This window comes from Apaloderma vittatum, unplaced genomic scaffold, assembly GCF_000703405.1.
Source record: "Apaloderma vittatum isolate BGI_N311 unplaced genomic scaffold, ASM70340v1 scaffold4243, whole genome shotgun sequence".
In the NCBI taxonomy this organism is placed as follows: Eukaryota; Metazoa; Chordata; class Aves; order Trogoniformes; family Trogonidae; genus Apaloderma; species Apaloderma vittatum.
Genome location: NW_009707365.1, coordinates 7,090 through 30,340, shown reverse-complemented (window position 1 = coordinate 30,340; position 23,251 = coordinate 7,090). Strand labels below are relative to the sequence as shown.

Sequence of the window (23,251 nt, the reverse complement as noted above, 5' to 3'; positions counted from 1 at the left end):
ACAAAATGTAAAACCAGACAGGTCTAAATACACCTTTTATACTGAACTCATGAAGAATAGAGAGAAAATGTTCATATGACTCTTGTATGTAGAATAAGTTCATTTTTCTTTTGCCCTTTATTTTTTTCCCAATAAATAGCAGTTTTGGCAATTGATAATTCTCCTTTCATTCAGCCTAAAGGGCCCCTTATGTCAGCCTACAGTTCAGGGGGATATAAATCAAAAGGCATGCAAAGTCAGATGAAAAAGGAACGTTATGTGACTGGAAATGTGGAAAGAAGAGGTAAAGTCATAACTTTTTAAAATACGTGTTTTAAATTAGAATGACACCATACAGGGGAGCTCACATAATGTTTTTACTACTCTGGTGCTGCAGTAAGTTATAAAATGTGTTTTGGTCAATGGCTTTAAAAAATTTGATGGACCTTCTCTTTGGTATCATGTATTTAGCAACTTCACGGCTGTGTTCATAGCAGTGTTTCTCTAAACCCAAAATAATCTCTTACTCTTAGTCTATATATCCAGTACAAAAATCATTAAAATAACAAACACAATCCACAACACTTTGTTAAAATAGTACCATTATTGCTATACCTCATATACCACACCATGGCTACAGTCAATGCTCTTTAGTGCTGTATTTTTTCAGTCACAGAATCACACAGAATCACAGAATGTCAGGGGTTGGAAGGGACCTTGAAAGATCGTCTAGCCCACCCCCCCTGCCAAAGCAGGATCACCCGGAGTCACAAACTTAACACAATACTGAGGGGCTACTTTTTCTGTAAACAAGGCATTGTATGTATATATTCCTCAGAGTTCCAGGATGCGTTCTCAAGATGAGATAAAACCACTTTTTGATCAGTGTACAGTTGGTATTTAACTCTCTTCCATGGATCTATATAACCAATATTTTTCAGCACATTTGTAAGACACTGCAACAAGTAAGGACACCACAATAAGGTTAGTAATCATGCAGAGTGTGAGTGCATGTCATGCAGCACATATATGTGGGAAGACAAGGTCTAAGAACTTTTATTAAATCACAGGAAGGCAGTTCACTGGAAAACAGTCTGGAAAGCTGCAGAGCCAGATACCATTATGAAAGAGTCAGGTAATAAAGTTCACAAAAGGAAGTGCATCTTTAAAAAAGGATCTGAAGAAAAAGAAGGAGATTCAAATATAAGAGAGCAGCATGAAGCTGAGAGAAAGGAGGGGCAGAAGAAGATAAAAGTATGTAAAAGATAGAGGATGACATCAGTACAGAGATCAATGAGAAGAAGATTCTACAGAGACTCGAAGATCAGGATATTTTTCCTAGTACAAAAACTGAACAAATCTTAGAGGCAGCAAATTTAAAACAATTACCAGGAAGTACATTTTTATATAACACATGAAGCTCATTGCCTCTGGATACTCTTGAAATCAAAAGCTTAATGGGAGCCAGAAATGGCTAAATTACAGCTACATTATACAGGATTCTTTTCATCTGTAGAAGAAAAAAAAAATTTCTTTGTGCTTCCTGGCAAGAGTTAGGTACTAAGGACGAAAGGAATTAGGAATTAGGAATTAGGAAGTGATTTACCTAATTTGACATAATGCAATAGTTATCCATTATGGGGTAGCTGTAGCTTCTGCTAAAACAAGACCATCCAACGGTTTTGGAACACATACAAAACCTCAGAGTGCCAGCCTACTCTTACCAACAAGGTACTTGGAAGAAAGTCTTCCTGAAAGCCAGCTCTCTCTGGATTCCTGCCCCCCCAAGGTAACCCCTTTGAAGCAATTGCTATTAGACATTGCTGGAGAAGGGTACTGGATTAATTGTGTTTATAGGGTGACTCAGTGTGCCATGTTGCTATGTTTTGATGGATGAAAGGGCAGAGAGAAAGTTGCAAAATCCAAGACAGAGATGAGTAATCCAGACCTGGCTTAGAAGCAACGAGTGGATGGATCGTCCTATGCTGCATAGCTGTTGTCTGGAATACGGCAAAACGTTAAAATTGTGACTGTGTTTAAGGCAAAAGCAATTAATCAGTTTTCTGAGTAATGTGAAGACATGACATTAGAATACTCCAAACTATTGGCTTTCTTTCCTATTAACACCAGCGACATTTGGAGTTGGGTGGAGATCAAGACTTAGGCTAAGTTCCATCATTACTTAGATTTGCTTTGCCCAGTACTAATGTTCCATTTAAATTTATATGCTTCTTTTTGGAAAAGGTTATCACCAGTAGCAACAGGCAAAATATTTAGTACTGAATAGTCTGCATATTTGTCCTCAACAATACAAACCTTTGGATATAGAAAATAATTTGGAAAAATAGAGATCAGCTCCTGTATTTGCTATGGTTCCAGATTTTAGTCAGGCAAAAGAGAAGAACTGTCAGAAAAAACTATTTCAATGGCTCCTCTAATTCCTTCTCCCACCTCCAATAGACACTAACTCCAGATGCCAGAAAAATTACTCAATTTTATGATAACTAGGACCCTATCCCATAGCAGAAGTATCAGTCTACCTGTGAATGCTGCTTTTGGACTTTTATACTGAAGTGGGATTTGCTGCCCCTTCTGCATGCTATACCCTTTAACTACAAATATTATTTTCATCAACTCACTTGTTGGGGTGAAATCTCTGTCCCACTGAAATCAAAGACAAACCAGCTAACTTCAAAGTACTCATGATTTCTCCTATCTTGTTGTTCCACACATTATTTATGCTTTGGGTTTCAAGTACTTTCTTTTATTTGTTTGAACTCTGTTTTACTGCATTCTTCTTTTCCTGTCCCTCACATGAGAAGGCAGTAAAGAGACCCAGCTAATTTTCCTTATAGTACCTATCATCTCATAAACCTTTATCAATGCTGCTCCTTTCTTCAAAGAAGAGTCCACATGATTGTGATCCTTTAATGCAAAATTCCAGCCTCTGATCAGTGTTCATTGCCCTTTTCCTGGTATAATGCCTTTGAGCCAAATAATGAAGACCACAAATAACTGACCACAGCATCCAATATAAAAGGGTACCATTAGTGCAACATGGCAGGCACAGCAGAGGTTCTCTCTCCTTTTCCTTACGGCTCCTAAAAACCTGCTTTTCTGTTCACCACTGGGCACTGAGTAATTACTGTACAGAGAAGATGGAAAAAACTGCAAAAGGTTAGAGTGAAACAACATGAAAAAACAGCCCCTCCTTGTGATATTTATATTTCTGCTGCTGGCCCTGGCAGAAGCCCAGATTCTGAATGAACAAAACTCCCAGTGGCTTAGGGACTGCAGCGTTCAGCCCATAGTCAGGAAATGCAATAGCATGTGACAATGAGGAGAAATAAGAAAAAAAATAACACTTTCTGATGCTTCCAGCTCAATCAGTTTGGATCAAATCTCAGGGGCTGTTGAGATTTTGTGTGAATGAGTTCTCTATTGCTAAACAAAACCACATGTGTGTTACAGAGTGTGGCTTTGCTTCCTCATTGATATTTCATTTTTGCAGTACTATCACCATAAAACCCCATTTTGTGTACAAGGCCACTGTCCTCTCTATTAAAATTCAGTGAGGAAATTTTCCCAAAACAAAAAGTCAGCTTCCTATTTCTCCTTCTTTCCAGAAAAGCTACTTGGTAACTGTTGTTCTCTATTCCGTGTCAAATCTTGGTTGTTCGACAAGATTAGAATAAAAAAAAGGTGGGTAATGGTCCATGTTTATTGTCATTCAGTGAGCCAGGTTAAAACCATGTCATAGAATCATAGAATGGCCTAGGCTGGAAGTGACCTCCCTGTTTTGGGCAGGGACGGCACCTCTCGACTAGACCAGGCAACACATGGGGACCGAGCGGGAATCAAACTTGTGACCTCGGTGTTGTCATTGTTGTCAGCATCGTGCTCAGACCACTGAGCTAACCGGCCCCCTAAAGATTTCAGGCTATCTTGCGTTCTTTGTGCGTGCAGCCCTGTGGAGGCTGCAGCTGAAGCACTGTGTTTGTTCCGAGGGATTTTCTTCTTGTTTACTTCTTTCTCGTCTGGGAAAGGTGCTTGGATAAAAGCAGCTTGTTGGGGAGTTGGGGAGCCAATGAGGAGGCGTCGGGCTTTGTCCTTGCGAGGATGCGGCTACGATGGTTTTCTTAGGATGGTGTTCTCTGTTTGCAAATCATAGAATGGCCTAAGCTGGAAGGGACCTCAGAGATCATTTTAATCCAGCCTCCCTGCTGCCAGGGACGCCATCTCTCGACTAGATCAGGCAACACATGGGGACCGAATGGGAATTGAACCCACGACCTTAGCGTTGTTAGCGCTATGCTCAACTGACTGAGCTAACCGGTTAATGGCCATTCACAACAGATTTCTTTTGGGGAACTAACATCCTGGAAACTTAACCGTTAGGAAAATAACATCAAGTTATTTTATTTTTGTAAACATTTAAAATACAAATTAGCCACAATTGTAGTCTAGCCCATAAAGGGGAGAGTATTTAAGAATTGGTAGGTTAATGGGACTACACCACAGTAGACAACAGAAAGGTTTAGCATTCAAAAGTGGGTCCTATTACATTTTGCTACTGGAGCAGTAGTAGTCTATGGAGTCTATCAAGGACAGAGTGTTTCAGGGCTCATGTAGATACTACAGAGCAGAGATTTCATCTTCATTTTTTCTTCCATTACGTACATCATTCTCACTGCGCGGCTGCTTGTCTTCACAGTTTGTAATTTATCTCTCTCTTTTGTGAGGTTATTGACAGACCAGTAAGACCAGGACCTTCAAGCCACAGAGCACAGAGGGCAACAGGTGTTTAAGCACTCTCTTGTTGACCATATCCATGACCAGACAGGGCCACGTGTAAAATTCAATTGTTTTAGAGACAATCTTTCCTTTTATGGAACTTGTTAATTTAGAATATTCCTATGTACATCATCACATAAAATCATCAAAAGTGGCGTTCTACAGCGAGGTTGTTATTTTTCAGTGTGAGCAGAACCGAGGATTGCCAGGTGGGGACTGACACATGGATCTGTATGGTCAATCAAAACCAGCTAAGCATGCCTAGGCAGGTGGCAGAAAGGCGGTTACCTGTTCCCACAATTGGTGGTGGATGCAACTCAGTGTTTCATGGGGAAACTCGCCACAATGGTAGCATATATTGTGAACCATCTACTTTGCAAAAAGGTGTAACTGAGGCAATTGGGAATCCATGGCATAATTCTCATTTCCCAGGTGTTCTATGGCATCAATTTTCTCAGTCCTTGATCAGGTTAGATCACAAATGAGAGAGTATTTGAAAACTGGTAGGTTAAAGGGACCACATCACTTCATGGTGAACAATAAAAAGGTTTGGCATTCAGAAGTGGCTCCTATTAAGTTTTGCTTCCAGAGCAGAAGTAGTCTATGAAATTCTTACCAGCTTAATGTTTAAAATATCTGCTAAAAATTACGAGAAACATGCTCGCCATCTCTGCCTCCAGCAGGAAATCCTGCACTTGATTAGCACAAAGGCTGGTTGCCCCCCTTGCCTCCCCCTCAAGTAGGTTTAACAGGCCTGAACCCCATCAACCATAGGACCAGAGAGCAATGGGTAAAAATACAAACTCCTTAAATGGTCTTGCCTTCTCTTGGTAGCTGGGAGCCTGCTGGAAAGAGCTTCCCCAATGCTGCATCCCATTGCTTTTGTTTATCTATCCTTGCTGACATTTTCTTCAATTAGGAAACAATAGCTCCGTTCCAATGTACCGAGCAGAATTACTGAAACTGAGTCACGTGACACCATAAGAGTGTGTTTTCAATTATTCACTCTGTCTTTTTTTGCCAGGCCTATGAAGAGGAACAGCCTTCCGCAGGAGTCAGGTTTGTCTGCCTCGCTGTTGTAAGTTCCTCCTTTTGAATTTTTATTTTATGCTTAAGTATGTGGATTTTTTTTTAATTTTTTAAAGAGTAAATTCAACTCTCTAAGAGTTTCTTCCTCTGTAAGAAAACTTCCAAATCTCTAGCACTTCCTACTGCCTGGAAAGCCTAGACATCTGCAATAGTTCAGTGCTAATAGTACTGCTCATTAATGAAGCTGACAAAGATCACAAGATCTAGATTAAAAAGGGATGCAAGATACCACGCTGTTAGCACTTGGTAATGTAAAACTCATCTTGTTCTTGCTAGCAAAAAGTCCTATCTTTCCTACTGTCTGGTTAGCAGCGGAGCATTTGCATTCAATCTGGGAGCTGCACCAAATTATTTGCATCTTGTAAATGCTCGGTTTAATATCCAACCAAAAATTTGAACCAAATGGGCACAGCTCAAATTGTGTATTTTGTTTGCAGAAGACAGACTGAGTTAGGGCTTTTTAGACTTAAAGCTGGAAAAATAAAGCTTGGGAAAAAAAAAAAAGAAACAGAGAAGGAACATTTGGTTTGCATTACAAACCACAGACAACTTCCATCAGGCATGCTGAAGGTATAAGAATGGCAAGAGAAAATGACAAGCAGTGAGTGCACTGGAGGAAAAGATGAACGGTTTGGAGAAATGACTTTGAAGTAATTGTCCATGCTAGAAATACCTTGAATTAAATTTGGTGGAAGATAGCAATGAATCATAAAGTTTCTCTGGCACTTGTGATACTGTCTTCTGTGTGAAATAACAGTTCTGGATATTTTTATTGGAAAATTTATAGACTATGGTTTTGGTACTTCCCATATTTATGTCACCTATGCAATCCTGAATCAGCATCTCTGTAAAGGATGTTGCCTTAGTTAAGACTTGGGATGTGATCTAATAATTAGAGCAAGAACAAGTATTTAACTGGAAGTCTTCAGATCTACTGGTTTTGTTTTCACCTCAGCCACTGCCTTGCTTTGACACGTTAGGTAAGTCATTCAGGGTTAAACTCGGTCTTTGAGATGACTGGGGACGGGGGAGGAGGAAATAGCTGATGCAGCAGGACAGGAGAGCTGTCTTTGCATAAGGTAAAAATCCTTAAGAGCATTGCAGGGGGGTGGGATGACAAAATGCACTTAGAGCAATGTTTTCTTCACTGTTTGAACAGGTGCCTCTGTGTGTTCCCTCCATCCCAGATGCTTAGCATAGTCAGGGAGGTACTTCTTAGAGCATTTAGTACTGATGGCAGTGCTCACTTCTTAAGCTTAGCCGCTTCACGCAGCGTAAGAAAGGACTCCTGCATCTCTCTGTCCTTCATTCTAGCATGCCAGTCCCCAGAGAGCTGTACTTTGACCATTAAGCTATCAAGTCCTCTGCTTATCCATGTACTTAATAGCTCTTTTTAAATACTTTCTCTCTGGGAAATAAGAGCGCAGTTAATGTTTGTACAACATTGAAATCCTTGAATGAAAAGTGCTGTTTCTTCTAATTTTCCCCCCTAGGCAAGACTGTTTAGATCGGAATGTGTAGCCTGGGCTCGTTTCTGACATTCTTATTTCTCATGCCTAATAGCAACTGTCAGAATCACACAAGGAGCACCAATCCCAGATTTTCAAGTGATGTGCATTCCACATATCTTCAGCAAGTAGCTCTGTTGCTTCTTACCCAGGCACTGAGGGGATGTGCTTGCAGAAGTTCCCCTCATCCTAGCCATCCTATCGCTTTTTTAACTCTCCATTCTGGTCTAATGGGCCAGACAGCATTTTTACCTAACTTCAGACATATAGGAAAAGCAACATCAAGCTTTACAAGATTAATTTCCAAGTGCTCTAGAGACTCTGACAGGGTTTTCCTGACTCAGAATTTGCAATTAGGTACATACATACCTATTATGGTAGACTAAAGCTTTATGCTTACCAAAACACTAAAAAGTATCTTTTTTTTTTTAAAGGAAAAGAACAAACAAACAAAATCTCCAAACCTTAAAAACCTTTATATGTTAGTAGGAAGTGTCAGTCAGGTTTTAACTAATCAATAAAAAAGCAGACAAAAATCACAGACTTGTGATGCTGATCATCGTGAGCTATTTAGTTCTCAAATTTATTGTTCTAGTAGAATTCATAGCACTTTTCATCTCTGCACTTTCGAGTAAATTACCACACAGAGGTTCTCTCAATAGTGCAAAAGAGGAGATTAATCCTAGAGAAATAAAAGCCCATGTCAGCCAGAAAATCCATGTGTTAAAACTGAGCTCCATCTATGCCATACCTTTCCCCATCTCCTCTGGTCTCTATGTCCTTACACCCAGGCTTAGATGAACTTTTATTCATCACATACTCTGCATCACAGGGAGCACGGCGGTGCTGTTGGGCAGTCCTCCAGCCACACCATGGCCATGTTCAGCCATGGTTGCAAATCTTGTTGTTCGTAAGAAGAGAGGCTACTCTGAAGAAAAGAAAAAACCAGAACATTCTGGATACTGAAGGGAATGGACAACATATGCTAGTGCAGTTTAACCCTGACAGCTTCCCTCGTGCCAGTGTGGGGAAGGCTGGGAGCCCAGCGATTTTCCTTCCAGTGTTGCCATCCAGTGAGGTCAGAATCTCCCACAGGAGCAGAGAGGATCCCAAAGATACACAGGAGAGGGTCAGAAAACACACTGGCTTTGTGGAATTTGACAAGTTCTCTGGATACTTTCAAACTTCAATTTTGCCCTGGAATAAAGTCCTGCTAGGAAATCCAAGGAGTTCTAATACTCAGGGCATGAGTTTCTGAAGTGTTAGAGATTTTGTTGGACTGAAGTGTTAGAGATTTTGTTGGACTGATATGATGGAAAATAAATTATGATGGAAGGCTGTAGGAGCATTACCTATCAAAAATACCAGAAAAGACTGCACAAATAAACATCCTTTTCCCTGGGAGATGAAGGGACCTTTTTACTGCTCCTGAAAAAGCTGTATGTATTTCTTTTACAAATCTAAACAAATTCAGATTCACACTTAATTATGCATTTCTCCAGCAATGCCATATAGTTCCTTCAGACAGGTACTCAACGGCAAAATGTTTATCACCTGTTCTTGTCTCTCCTGGTTATTGGTATGAAAGGAAAAAAAAAAAAAAAAAGAATCTGGCCTGGTCAGAACTCGTAGGCCTCTATTTATTGTTGTGGCTGTAAGGAGCCTTTAGAAAATCTGCTGCCTTCTATTTCTATACCACAGTGGCATTTCAGGTACGAAGTTCTGACATACATAACTAATTCTGCATAGGAGCAGGGAAAAAACCCACAAAACAAACCAAAACAAAGACAATAGCCCAGTTTAGACGACGGTACAAACTTTTTCTCTCAATAACGTACTTGGGAAGTGCTTTTCAAATTACATTGACTTTCAGTTTTGTGGCAACACCTACAGCATCTTTAATTTAAGTAAATTCTTTAGTTTCAGTAGGTATTTTCTTTGTAATGGCAGCATACAGTATCACTTAGGTATTTTGAAGACAATAAAAAATCTGTGTAATAAGTATGATAATAAAAATTAAGTGAGAAAGTCAAAGTAATTTAGACTTCCTCTTGTTGAATTTTCAGCACTGACACATACCTACCAGAACATTTTCTAGAAACTTTTTCTGAGAGAAACAGAAACAAAGCTCCCTTTTCTTATTTTAACATGCTCTTTACTCATTTTACAAAAGCTTCAACTTTTGCCACGTTTTGATTGTATAGCGTTTCTTCAATTTTCTCTTAATTTTGTACGCTGAACCATATCCTGAAACAAACCATTTCTGTAATGGGACACTTTCTGATTGATGGATTGGAGCTGTATTCCTTTGTAGAGTTCAATCCCTAATCAGATATTCACATCTTAAGTGCTTCACTGGATCCCTCTGTTACTGTTAAAAGCACGGTCTTAAGTGAGTTCTGGTCTGCAAAGGTAGGAGTTTTATAGCAGCCTGACATTCCTCACTCTCTTATGGCTAAGATCTACTTTTACTATATCACTTACAAATCACATGTGCCAGGCAGAGAACTTAACCTCAACAATTTGATTAATCTTCTTTGAATTATAGTGGTTTCATGAACCAAACTTCAGAAGGAGCTTCCCCTTTCCAAATAATGTTGGGAGTGTAGAACGATGCTTTTAAAGTATCTTCCTTTTCAATCTGGGGTTTCAACATGCAAATTCAGCAGAAGCCCAAAGGAAGCAGCACAATGGAAGCACCAGAAACATTTATTAAAAGCACTCCATTGTGCTTGGGGAGTATGGAAAGAGAATGCAAAGGTGAAGGAGAATTTAGTAAAGCACTGCACAGAAACAGAATTAGCAAGTCATGAGATATCACGTGGCTGTTAGCAGACTGAAAGGCTCTGTTGATTCGATTTATTCATTACGGCTTTTCAGTAGTGTAGGTTATTAAGTGGGAGAAAGTGGGGTATATTACGACTGACTTTTTATATTTCCTTTCCTGAACGACATTTAGCACCAGAGAAGCGGAGAAAGTTATTGAAAGTATCATGCCGCATAAATGGGAGAATGACAGGAAAAAGGGCAGCACCACCAGCTCTCTGAAGATGGATCGAAAGAACAGTGCTGGGAACAGGAAGTCAAGAAAGTTTCGCTCCATTTCAAGATCACTTATACTTTGCAATGCCAAAACCAGTGATGATGGGTCAAGTCCTGATGAGAAATGCCCTGATCCTTTTGAGATCTCTACCAGCTGGGGTCAAGAGGATTTTGACTGCTGTCCTAGAACACCACTGCCATGTACATCAGAGACAGAAGATAGCCCACCTGATCCACCGCGTGTGATCACCAGCATGGTCCAGTCCAAAGCTGCAAAAAACGAGAACTGCAGCAACGTGAGAAGAAAGTTACTCACCAAGGTAGGCAACTCAGTGCAGTATATCGTAATGTTCCCCATTGCAGTAGTTCCTAAATGGATTAATTTATATTTCTCAGGAACACAGGATTCTACTTGGCTTTTTCAGAGCCTACAAGCCTGCAGCGTTCCTGCCCTATATAAGCAGCATGAAAATGTATTAGCTTCCCTGCTGTGCTGTTGCACTCTGATGTTCTGCTGAAATCAGTGACTGCTGGGCCACTCTCAGCTGGTGCTTTCTATCTGCAGTATAGCAGTCAGCTCAAAATATAAAACTGTCACTATAGTAAAGTGCATTTGTAAAGTGTGATGCCGTGAGATCTCATAAGCTATGCAAGTATGAATTATATAAACATTATGGAAGACACAGGATATTCAGCAGGTGGGTGGTTTTTCTCTCTGCTTTAGGAAGGAGGTGGTGATGGCTCTAAAATCATCAGCAGTGTCACTTTTTCCTAAAGAGGTAAAAACTCTTAACAGCCTCATACTACAACATTATTCTTTAGTCAAAAAGTAACTAATGATTCTAATGATAACTCTAAAGATCTGAACAATTTTTCAGTCTCAGAAATATGTTTTAAATGCCTTTAGAAAGCTCCCTTTCAGTGACATATCTGATTTTTTTCACTTCCTCTCTACTGTTGGTGTGCTGTGTAACAGGGACCTCACTGCAAGTATGACACATTTATCAATACAGTTTGTGTCCTTCTGGCACCTTCCTTATTATGTGCCTTTTACCTCTGCAAACAGTGGCTTATGTGCAACAACTATTTCACCTAAATTTTTTCTTTCTTCCATATTCTGTTTTATTTTATACACCTTCAAGAGAAATTGGCTGAAACTACACCTCTGCATCTAAACACACAATAGTACTGAAAATCAGAATCTCCTCTTACTCCTTGAGTTTCTTACTAATGATCACAGCACACAGCCCAGTATTGCAAAGACTGCAGCAGGACATCGTTCTAGATGTGAGGTGTTTCAGCCCTTGGCAAAGTCCCAGCATGAGAACAAAAACAACCCAACTTTCTCTTACCTTCTGATAGAAAACATAGATAGGTGGCTCTGACTCAAGTCCCAAAATACACTCGGTCACCTGCAAAACTGTACCACCTCCTCCCTTTTGGAAACAGTCCATGTGCACTCTGTTTATTTCCTTCTGTGAGTGAAGGAGGAGATGACCTCCGTGGATTCCCTCCCCTACATTTAACAAAGTTGAAGTACTTAGGTGTGTGTCAGCTGTCGCAGTCTATTTGCTTCCATACCTCCAAAAAATGCAGGACTCCAATAAGCTGTGATCCATAACCACACGAAACTACTCAGTATCTTATTGCAGACTGTAAATTTAGATAATTTGCTTTTATAGCTGGCAAGAAGCTCAAATAGGGATCTGGGGAACAAAGTCTCATAGCTAGCAGCATTGCACAGACAAAATATAACTGCTAAGGGTTATAAATCCACTCTTAGGCTGGAGTGTTAGTGTCACTGAACAGGATGGGTCAGGAGCCTGGACGAATGGTGACATAAATTACGTCAGCAAACCAGTCCCTTACAGTAGCGTTTGGGTTGCTTAGTGCCATTGCAGACAATAGACACATTAAATTCCCTGTCCAGAGCTCTCATAGCAATATAAACCTCTTCAGATGCTACTCGCCAACCTTCCACACCTTTCAGAGTCATGGATCAGTGAGTGATTCTGAGAAGGCTAATCTCAGCATGGTAACAGCTACACTGTCCTAATCCTGTGCTGCTGTTGCTGAGGCTTTACTCTATATTATGAAAGCAGTGATCTCTATCTTCCACACAGCACAAGCCTGTCAGAACAATCTTCCTGTACCATGTGTCTTAGAGAGCTCAGGCTTAAAACCTCTCTTTTCAAGAAAGAAGACAATAAACATTTTCCAAGTCCCAGCATAACACTCGCTTCATCGCTATGTGACACCTCAGAAATTCATGATGTGTGACTCAGAGATGCAGGATCCTTGTCTTTGTTCGAGAAAATTGATTCCATTCTTCCCGTGGTGTGGCTGAATAATCCACCATTCTTTTGCTCTCCAGCGCCTGCAGCCCTAAGTGACTGAAGGTGCTAATAACTCCCACAGAACTGAACAGCTTGATTTTTGCTGTCACATTGGAAGGAGAGAAGAATGTTTAAAACTAATGCATGATATAATACTCCTTATTCATTTCTTCTCCAGAGCTAAAGGAGGAACCTGGAACATCAGTATTCCAAATACTAGGCTCTTCTCTTCAAAATCTTAAATATCAGTCTGAGCCACACTCTGCCAATTGCATGGGATTCACCATAAGCAATGAACCACGAGCAAATCAAAGAGTATTTCAGGACTTCACATATGTAGCAGAGGCATATTTTCCCGATTCCAAAATTTTTACAAACCCACAGAATAGTCTTATGTCCCATTACTAACAGACTGAGAAATTAGGTGCTACTTACAATAAGAAAATGAGAGGTAGGAGGAGGATTTTTGAAGAGAAGGCATCTGTACATCATGACATTAATTCCATTCACTTCAGCGTTCAATAGAAAATGTTGATGTAGCCATCAAGAGAAGTACTGCAGCAGCAGCCGCTGCCACAGAAGCATTTTGTTACTGCTCTACCTGTAGAAAAGTCTTTGAACTGGAACTCAGTTCTTATTATGCACCAGAGAATTTCAGAAGGCTGAAATTCTGATGATACCAAATATTCTTAATTATTTTTTTAAACAAAATCTGCACAGGTTGTGATGTCAATAGTACTACACTGATTGGAATGGGACATACAGAGAAGGGAAGAAAACAAGAGATAAACTGGGAAAAGGAAAATGGAGAGGGAAGAGAGTGTGTAGCTACAAAGACAGGAAAAGAGGAAACAGTTGTCCAAGCAAATGAAGTAAGGGAAGGAGAAAGTAACAGTTGGGAGCTGTGAAGGAATCACATCTGCAGCAAAATGCATCACCTAACTACTCGCCACTTCCTATTAAATCTCACATTCTTCCTTCTTTTCCTCTCTGTGTCTATGCGTTGCAACATCAGCTTCATTCATCTATGCTTTTGGTAGAGATGTCCCCACTAAGGACTATCATTTCACAAATTTCCCAGTCATCTCTTTCCTTCTGTCTGCCTGATTGCACACGAAAGCAGTAGAAGCAAATACATCACCATGCACATCCAGGCAAAGAAAAGCTGTATCAAAATCTTACAGCACATAAAAACTTGTGCTTTGTGAGAGGGCACCTGGGAAAGAATGTCAGTCTAATTCATTAATCTTTAGAGCCTCTTCAAAGTATCTCCTCTCATTATATACTCTCAATAGCAAATATATTTTTTGTTTTCCCTTCTCTAATGTACTGTCAGCAACGATGAGAGCAGATAAGCAGTCTCTGCTGGGTTTCAGAGGTGTTCCATTACCTCTTCCCCGTAGCACTAACACCCTAGGAAGCATCAAGAGTTACCAGCCAGAGGGGCTGGTAGCTGGGTTGAAATTGCATGGAATAAACTGGAACAGGGAAGGCCTGACTCTTTATGCCAACACTGGATCCAAGCTGATCCAACTGCATGGCTCCACTCAGTTCTGGAAATTTCTCTATCCTTGCTTCCTTCAGTCCCCGACCCTCTGCTTCAAGAAGTAAAAATCAAGATGTCATTCTTCTCCCTTGGACATCACCAGAATATATTTTTATTAACTCGCCCTTATGCAAATACACACACACACAAAAATTAGCTGGCCCTTTGGTACTAGGACAAGAGTTATGGCAAAATACTGCAATGTCTCAAACACAAGCCTATAGGCAGGATGGAAAAACAAAGCCAGGAGAGAAGACTGTATTTATTCAGACGTTTATGTGTTCTCCTCCCTTTGCCTACTTGCTGTCTCTTTCTGTCTTCCTCGCCTTCCTGCTTTTGCGATATCAGGGCCATGCTATCCCCAGAGCAAGCTGGGCAAGAGATTGTTATATTAAGAAAATGTGTGCTGCAAAATGCAGACCAAGGCAAAGGCTCCCAGAAAAACATAGCAAAGGCCAGACATGGAAAGGTCCATGTGTAACAACTGATGTGCTGAATAGTCTGTCTAAAGAACCTTAATCCCATGCCCTGCTTCTCATATCATCCAAAGGCTTTCTAGCTTCTGCCATTTTTTTAATTGAAAAGGGAATATGATGCTGGGAAACTGAATTATCTCTACTACAAAAATTTTGAAAAGATCAAGGCATCGGCTAGGGTATGTCAGAATTGGTGGAGTCATGATAGTTTTTGCCAGAGAGACTTTGGCTCTTTCTCTTTTAGAACTGACGTAAAAAAAATTTCTTCTTAAAGAAAATCCCCAAAGACTGTGTTCTCTTAACCTTCCACTTGGAAATCCCAGCCATTTCACAGTCAGGAAGCCAAAAAAGCTAAATATTTAAACTCATTATTCTACTGTTGTGAGATATTATTTTTGCTTTATTTTTTTGGCCTTTTTTAAAACAGCAGTCAATCAGTTCATTGTCATATGCTTGGGTAACTGAGTCAAAGACCTTATTTGAACTAGCCTTGTATAACACTTCATTTCAGACAATCTAACTACTGTGTCTTACGCTAAGAGCGCACAAAACTTTTTCAGTTTTTCACAGATGCCATGGTTACCCTTACTTCTAAACAACATCTGGAATTACATGCTTTGAGGTGGGACTCTGGGCTAGAAATGTCTAACAAGAGCATAAAGGAAAAAAAATCTTTTAAGTGACAGATAGAAAAATATTCTCAGAAACTTTGCATTTTGCATGACCAGCAAAACAGGAGGCAAGAGAAAGTTGGCCTGGATGTGCAAATTACTTTTCCAGACCTAAACACATGAAAAATTAATCTACTCTCACCTGTGACAAAAATCCATTCAAGAAGACTCTTGAACTCCACCTTCGATTTTTTATTTCAGCCAAGCAGATTCAGTTAAAGACAAATTTTGCTTGTAGTGCACTTCCACAGACTTCCATTATTTTGTTTTCACAGCAATGAATGGATATTACAATGCAGATACAAGTTTCACCACAGCCTTGAAGTTCTTGGTGGCAAAGCCCCTCATAAGCAGATTTTATTCACTAGCACCAAATATGTGTTTAAACATACATTCTAATGAGTAGGCAAGGCTGACCTAGAATCCAGCTGCCCACACACCAAACCTGCCAACCTTATTTTAACAAATTTTCAGCATTCACTGCATTCAGAGCTATACATCACCTTTCAAATTGAGCAGGATTCTTTAGAAAGGAGGAGGATGGAATATAAACACTCTGTCTTTACTCTTGGAACCATCAGCAGTATTTCTATGCATAAAATAATAAGCGAAGCAGGAAATAAAAGTTATTAAAGAACAAAACCCAAAGCAAATTGACTGCTGGCACATGAATTGGTCAAATGTTTATTTTTCTAAAGAACAGCTTTTATTAATTTTCTGTCATGTTGCAATTACTTGGAAGTGAATATAGTGATCTATATCCAGGACCCAAAAAAGCGCAGATGCTGACAACATACAGATACGTGCCACATGTCCTTATGGCCCAATAAAACTTTTTTTTAAAAAAATAATCCACATAAATAAATTGCAGAAATGATTGACACACAGAGCTTATTTGAAACATAGCCCAACTTGGTAAGACGACTACAGATTTAAACAAAAATTGTTCCTAGTATTTTCTGCAGCGTATAATGGATTTAACCTCTACTTTCCTTCTGACTAAGTGCATGCAACTTATTGCTCTTGGAAAGACTGTTAATATCAGTTTTTATTTGATTTCATTTCACATGTATGTCCCAATACAACCCAGAATTTTGTAACTGGCATGTGTCCCCTTGTACAAAAATACAATGTCTTCCCCAAAGGACTTCCACGGTGCTGCAAAAAAAAACCAGCCTCAGAGCCAAACCCACTGCACTCTGTGACACCCTGTGAAATTGTTGAGTCAAATAATTTTTGAACAATTAATTATGACGATTTTTATAAACACCATGAACACAGCTGTTGCACACTGTGAACAAGTTATAGGAAGGGAATAAACATGACTGTGCTCTTAACAGAGATGAAATTGGGACAGTCTGAAAAGGCTCCCCCCATTAAGTTAAAAATCAGGAACAAAACAAAATATGGAGAAAAGCTATGCAAAGTTATGAGCGTGTGCCTGACCAGTATCTGTGAGAGGATATATAAATATTTCAAGGGAGAAGTACACAAGTGTAAGGACTCCTAAGAAGAGAAGTTGGCAAGTAAAAACTTAAATTCTAACTACAGAAAAAAGGAAAACAACTTTTTTAAACACTGACTCTACAATACAATTACTCTTTCACAACAGCCCCAAGCCACGATCAGATGACATCTCAAAATACTTAGTCAACTGCAGAATAATTTCCTACATATAATATCTGTCTTAGATTTCTCATCTTTTAGAACAAGCACACTATCCTACTGGAAATGCTGTGAGTTTAATGGATGCTTCATGCATGCAGAATCTGGCCTGTAATTTCTTACTGATACCTAAAACAAAGGACCAATGCAAACAGCCAGAAAAGGTAGCTCACATCTTTTGCAACTCAATTTTAACACCCAATGTTTATTTTGTTACCATGCTGAAGACATGAAGGTACTGGCATAGAGTAAAAAAGAACATAATGTAGTCCTAATTTCAAGTATGCATTTCCCAAAATATTTACCTTGGGTGAAAAGTAAAAAGTGAAGCTGCAAAACTAATATTAGAGTTCAAACAAGGTGGTTTTAAATAGAATTCTATCAATCCTTATACACTTACCTGTTACTCACTAGATGAACTCTTCATGAACAAAAGAGGCTTCTTAAAATTCAGACACTGCTCATTAATGGCAGACAAACTGGAATGCAAGCAAAACCGCAGAGCTAAAAGTCAGTCAGTACAAGCACATCCCTTATCCATTACCTACTGAATTCAGCCTGCACTGAGCCTATGGCTCTATGTTAAAGACTTCATTCATTCACAGCCTTAGATTTACTTTGGTAGGTTTCAGAATGGGATCCAGGCTTCAACGGTCAGCCTGGAAGATAATGGCCTTTACTGACATTACTATAATTTGAAGTTTGTGTTTGCTGTCAGTCAGGTATGATGTGATCCCTATTGAGTTGTGGTGAAAGGGAATAATGCTTCTAACCCTCAGGGCTGGATGCACTCTGCTTAGAGCAGAAATGAAGCCCTGCTGCTGGCGAAGAAGGTGGTTACACAGCTTTCTTTGTGCTGTCAGACTACAGAGTACTGGAAAGAGTCCATGCCACTCTGACCAGGGTACCCGGGAGCCATACAGACAGTTGACCACTGCTATATTTTGTGGCCTGTCCTAACATATGAAATTTGCCTCCCCTTCAGAAATCTATACCTCAATCACACAAAGCTCTTGGGAACAAGCCTGGATCCAGGATACACTGAGAGCCCTCTTCACTTTGTGGAATATGGAGAGGCTGGCAAGGGCAGAGGAGGTGGGTTCAGCTGGGAACAGAATGAGTGAATACCTGAATTAGGAGATTTACTAGGCAAATGGAAAAGAAACTGTGTGCTAGCTTTCCAGTTTGCTTTGTCTCTTTAGAATTTTTAATTGTTCACACAGTAGTGCCACAGGAGTATATTTTGTAAACAAATATGTTGTCCTTCATGAGCTTAATCAATCCATTCTTTGCTTTACTTACTTGTATAATATGACTTAAGACACTGTGTCTCTTTCTCTACGACCATATGTTAATGACTCATAACTGTGTTAGAAATGTGCTTACAATTAGTCCTTCAAATGAAACACACACACTACAGCAACCTCAACCAGTCAGGAGTGGACAAAGAACCTTCTGCAGTTCCAGTTCTCTCTCCTCCCCTGCCTCCATTTAACAAGTCAGCAGCAGGGGTGGAGCTTTTAGTGTTTTGTATACACTTATTTTCCATTCAGATCTCTTCTGTTTTCCAGAGTATTTCCTTATTTTCCTCACTGCCTTTTCTTACAATAGTTAGCATAAGCAACATTTATCTAGCTACTGCAAAAGTCTATTATCTGTTCTCTTCCTCTCCATGCAAAGGGAACTCTATTCTAATACTTCCCTCTTGTAGCCAGAAGCCACTGAAGTCCTAAGGAAAATAGCCTTTTTTTAAACACTGACGCTATAATACAATTATGCTTTCACAATTGCACAGTGTTAGAGGCCTGTTCCTGTTCTCCTTGGAGGCAATCTGGTTCTAAGAACGTTTTCTGTATTTCTTAACAAGTCTGAAGATAACTCTTAAGTATCTCCTAACATCCTTGGTACATTTTTCTTTCATGCACCCTTTCGTCTTTTGAATCAGGACAGCTGCATCTGCAGGCTGTGCACAACCACAGGGAACAGCAGCTCAGGAATCAGGCTCTCTAGGAGTCCAAAATGTGCATCTCTCTGGAGAGGGTTCACTGGCAGTCACTCACCTGCTGGAGGCCTCGCAGCAAACAGGTACAGTACACAGTGGAGCTGTTTTTTCAAATGGGGTTTTCCTAGTTGCCCTATTAAAGGGCAATATAGGATGTCACCAGCCTAGCAAGGTCACTGAGAAGTAATGTGAGCCAAAGTTCCTGAAAAGGTCTCTGATCTACTTTCAAATGCAAAGTGGTGAGAGAGGAGTAGTAATTTGCCTGGATGTAAGCTACATGTGGAAAGGCAGCCATTGATCACTACGACTGAGAAGAAGAGAGAAGGAACAGGAAAAAGGTCCTAGCAGTGGATGGGGGCATCACACATCAAGTCATCTCATGGCAGCTTTGTTCAAGGCAAAGGGAGGACTGCAGGGAATTTCTCAGTTAGCGAGACATGCAACACAATATTGTTATATTGTTCTTCGTAAAGCAATATGCAACCATGGCTGTTTTTTTTTTAAGGGAAAGTCATCTGAGCCCAAGGGATGGACTGTTAGCACTAAATGGACAATCACTTAAAGATCTGTCCAGCAAGGAGGCTGAAGTTCTCATTCACGCAACAACACCGCTGATGAATGTCATGATGGCTAACAAAGTACGTATGAAAGCTGTAGTCCCCTCCCATGACGGTGGGGTGATCTGACACTTACTTGAGCGAGAAGAGGATTTTATGCATCAGACATTTGAAAAGCGTGGTTTTGTTCTTCCTGACAAAACCCCAGAGCTCTTGTGGTCACACTCTCGTGACTTTCAGCATAGCTTTTTCCCAGATAAACAGAAGCTATGGGGAGACAAGGCCCTGGGAAATTGTAGCAAGGGCTGTACAACCCCTCCTTTTAGAAACACATAGCTTGCCAATGTTAATTTTTCATTTGGAAGTTGAGACAAAAGGCAGAGGTGGATTTAAGTGAAGATCTAAGAATCAAGAAGCCAGAGAACAGACCTGTACTGAAGTAGTTTTGTAGATCTAGAATCTATAGCTAGGAAATTCCCAGGGTGAATGTTACTGGAGTCTACTACAGAGAGGTGAACAGAAGACAGCATTAACAGGTCAGTAACCTCAGACTGTCACCAAGTCCTTCAGTGGAAAACCCTTTTCAGCTTTCTTTCACAGAGTACATTCACTGGATTAGACACATTTCGTTCTGAGCTTCTTGTCCACTCTTCCCCAACACCAAACTAGATGGCACCAAGGCTTTTCACTTGCAAATTCTGGAGGAAGCCCGAAGATGATGAGTGGACAGAGTTAGTCCCCTACCACAGATTTACCACTTTGAAGACAATAGATCTCAGCAGAGATTTTTTGCAGACTTCAGATATTAATATTCAAGGAAAAAAAAGACACTTTCTGCTTGTTATCTGCAAGAGAGTTATGTAGAAAACTCTGATACAATCCTAGACTGAGAAAACACTCTTGACTGGAGTGCTATCATTTTTGAGTAAAGCGTGCCTCTTTATAGGACAGCAGTGAACTATCTTTCACCCAGATGTCTGCTAGATTCTCCCACGACTTTTGTTTAAATGCCTAAATGGCCAGAAATTAGCTGTATTAAACCTTTGTAACTTATTACCACCCAGAAAGCAGCCAGGTGACCTCTGCATTTAAAGACAAGCCTGCACCAAATTCATTAAGAGTTAATAGCAAAGGATTTTCAAGCTAGCTAGCCTGGTAAGAGAAAGACTGCAAAATCATTTTCAAAATGCCTCTTTAAGGATCTTTTTTACATTTCTTATTCTGCGGTGTTTCCTAAGGGAACGGCGCTGGAAAGCCTAGTAGGATTTCCTACTTGACAATGCCTCCACCTGCTGTCGAAGAGGAAAATTATTCATTTGTTGAGGTATCTCCAAACAGCACTACTAAAATCAGGCTTCTGGAAGAAAGTGTTTATCTTAGTTGTTTCCAGACATATTAGAACATAGAGATCCTGCTCTGATGCTGTTCCTGTGGTCTTCTTAGCCCCTGCAGAATATCACTGAGCAAAAATCTTTTATATTTGGGGTTTTACTGTATTTCAATCAGTTTCCATATGCTGTCTGTATTTAGTCATGTTCTTCCTTTAACTCTGATTCCCTCAGGGTCAATGGCTTTCTGTCACAACAAAAGCAGGAACTATACACACCCAGAGATTATTCCCAACATCAACTCTTATTCAGAGGTGATGAATTTATTTTCAAACTGTTCTGAACATCTGAATGGTTTCTCTGCAAGTTTTTAAATGCTAGAATTGGTGGCCATATTTTCAAAAGCAACTAAGTTTCCAAGTAGCCTAGTCCTCAAAGATTTTTAATCACTTGGATAGTATTTTGGCTAGAAACCATCCCTCTAAAATCAGCACAAGTTAGACACCTATCCATCGCTGCAAAGACTTTGCCTTTTGAAAATAGTGCCTTTCTAAGGAGATGGAAACTTGAGTACCCAAGACCACCAGTTAACTCCAGCAATTAGTCAAGCACAGCTACAGTTTACTCACACATCAAACTTTTAGTCTCTCTGAACCAATTGGAAGTGTCTAATTAATTTTCTGTCCTTTTTGAATAAAGACCAGAATCTGTTTCTATCTTATTACTTTGGCAAGTTAGAATCATGTTTATAGCAAAGTTTGGGGCTATATTCTCCTTTATCATCCTATTTATTTTAAATAATTAACTTTGCTCCATGTATTTTTATTTAGGCTGAAATCTGTGCAAGCCAAATTAGGAGAAGTTTTATTCTGAAGTCCAGATCAGTTGAAAATTTCTTGAATAGCAATAGATTTTATTATTTTTTTTAGGAAACACCAACATGTAAGGAAAGGCCTTTGGAAATACAAAATGGTTTTTTGCATAGTAAAGCTGCATGTCAACGGACTCGCAGTAACTCAACCAGTAAGTTGCAAAGAAGTAATCTTTTATCTTGTGATATTCAGGGAGTGCATAGCACTCCATCGTGTGATGCTGCTGAAGTGCTGAAAGAAACAGCAGCTCTTGTCCAAATTTAGTGTGTGATCTTCAGCTAAGTAAGAACTGCTGATGCATGAAAGCATCAGCTTTTATATTCACAACATCTTACAGTCAGGAGTTTCATGCATAAGTATTCCATTTTATGTTTCTCAATGTGTATTCTAAATAGGCCAGTGCTCTTTTGGTAAGGAATGTCTGTTTTTCACTATAGTTAACATAAATGGCTGTCCCCACAGAGAGGGCTGAAAAGATCACTCCCTTCGCAGAAAGAATTACAAGAGGAAAAACATTTCTAAGTAAAATTTACCTGATAAAATGAACGTGTGGAAATGTCCAATGCTTGAGAAACAGTCTGGCCTCTCTCTCCGCATCTGACAGGTATAAATCCATACTGGGTAGGGGAGGTGAACTGCTCGATGCCCCGGAAAGCTGCGGCCTTCAGAGACCGGCAGCCCCACGCTCTCCACACCGGCTGCAAATCTCTTTCCCAACAGCTGGACTGCTCAGGAGGAAGAACCCCAGTAAGTGCAACAGGAAAATGCCTGAAAAACAGACAAAATTGTCTCCAGTAAGAATCTCTCAGCGGCCTTGGCAGTCACGTTTCCTGCCAAAACCCACCTTCCTTGTAGGCCCTGTCAGGGGAGATGGCACACACCTGCTTCCTCTAGTCTTTAACCCCGTCCCTCCCCTGCGAGGAATAGGAGAGTGGGGAAAGGCTCTGTGCTAACAAAACCCCATTTCTTTAAGCAACTTTTCCCTCCACGTTGCCCCAGCAGGTTTTACGGTGTGTGTAAATCCCCCTGTGTGGTTCACACCGGCGTGGTAGCCACCTGGAGCCAGCTCAGAGCTCATCACTGAAGAGGCCCTTCCCTTCCCAGGCATCTCCCCGCTGCTGGCTGCGCATGTGGCCAATAAAACTCCAGCCTGAGCTTTGGACCCCGCTGCCGGGACCCCCCTGAGTCACCTCTGTTGGCCCAGCCATGGCCACAAGCAGGTACGGACTCACCTCATGGCTGGTAATTGCTGCCCGCGGCCATGCTGGCTGCGTGAAGCATCCCCTCTCTTAGCCCCACAGTGACTCAGACATATTTAAACAGCCCCACTAATGCAGGCCAGAGACTGACAGTGACTTGCTCTCCAGATGGGCACCAAGCACTTCA

The 23,251-nt window shown here is 40.4% G+C and overlaps 1 protein-coding gene across 1 annotated transcript in view; it reads left to right on the top strand.

Moving 5' to 3' along the window:
- Positions 1–5,801: 5,801 nt before the first annotated feature.
- Positions 5,802–23,251, top strand: part of LOC104271469 (pro-interleukin-16-like) — a gene marked incomplete at its 3' end in the record, with an annotated part of 24,332 nt that continues 6,882 nt past the window's right edge. Inside the window, exons 1-6 of the mRNA XM_009866151.1 lie at positions 5,802–5,851; positions 10,321–10,732; positions 19,052–19,191; positions 19,614–19,728; positions 21,923–22,016; positions 22,470–22,612. Coding sequence (XP_009864453.1) covers positions 5,802–5,851; positions 10,321–10,732; positions 19,052–19,191; positions 19,614–19,728; positions 21,923–22,016; positions 22,470–22,612 — 954 coding nt within the window. The remainder of the gene's footprint in view (positions 5,852–10,320; positions 10,733–19,051; positions 19,192–19,613; positions 19,729–21,922; positions 22,017–22,469; positions 22,613–23,251) is intronic.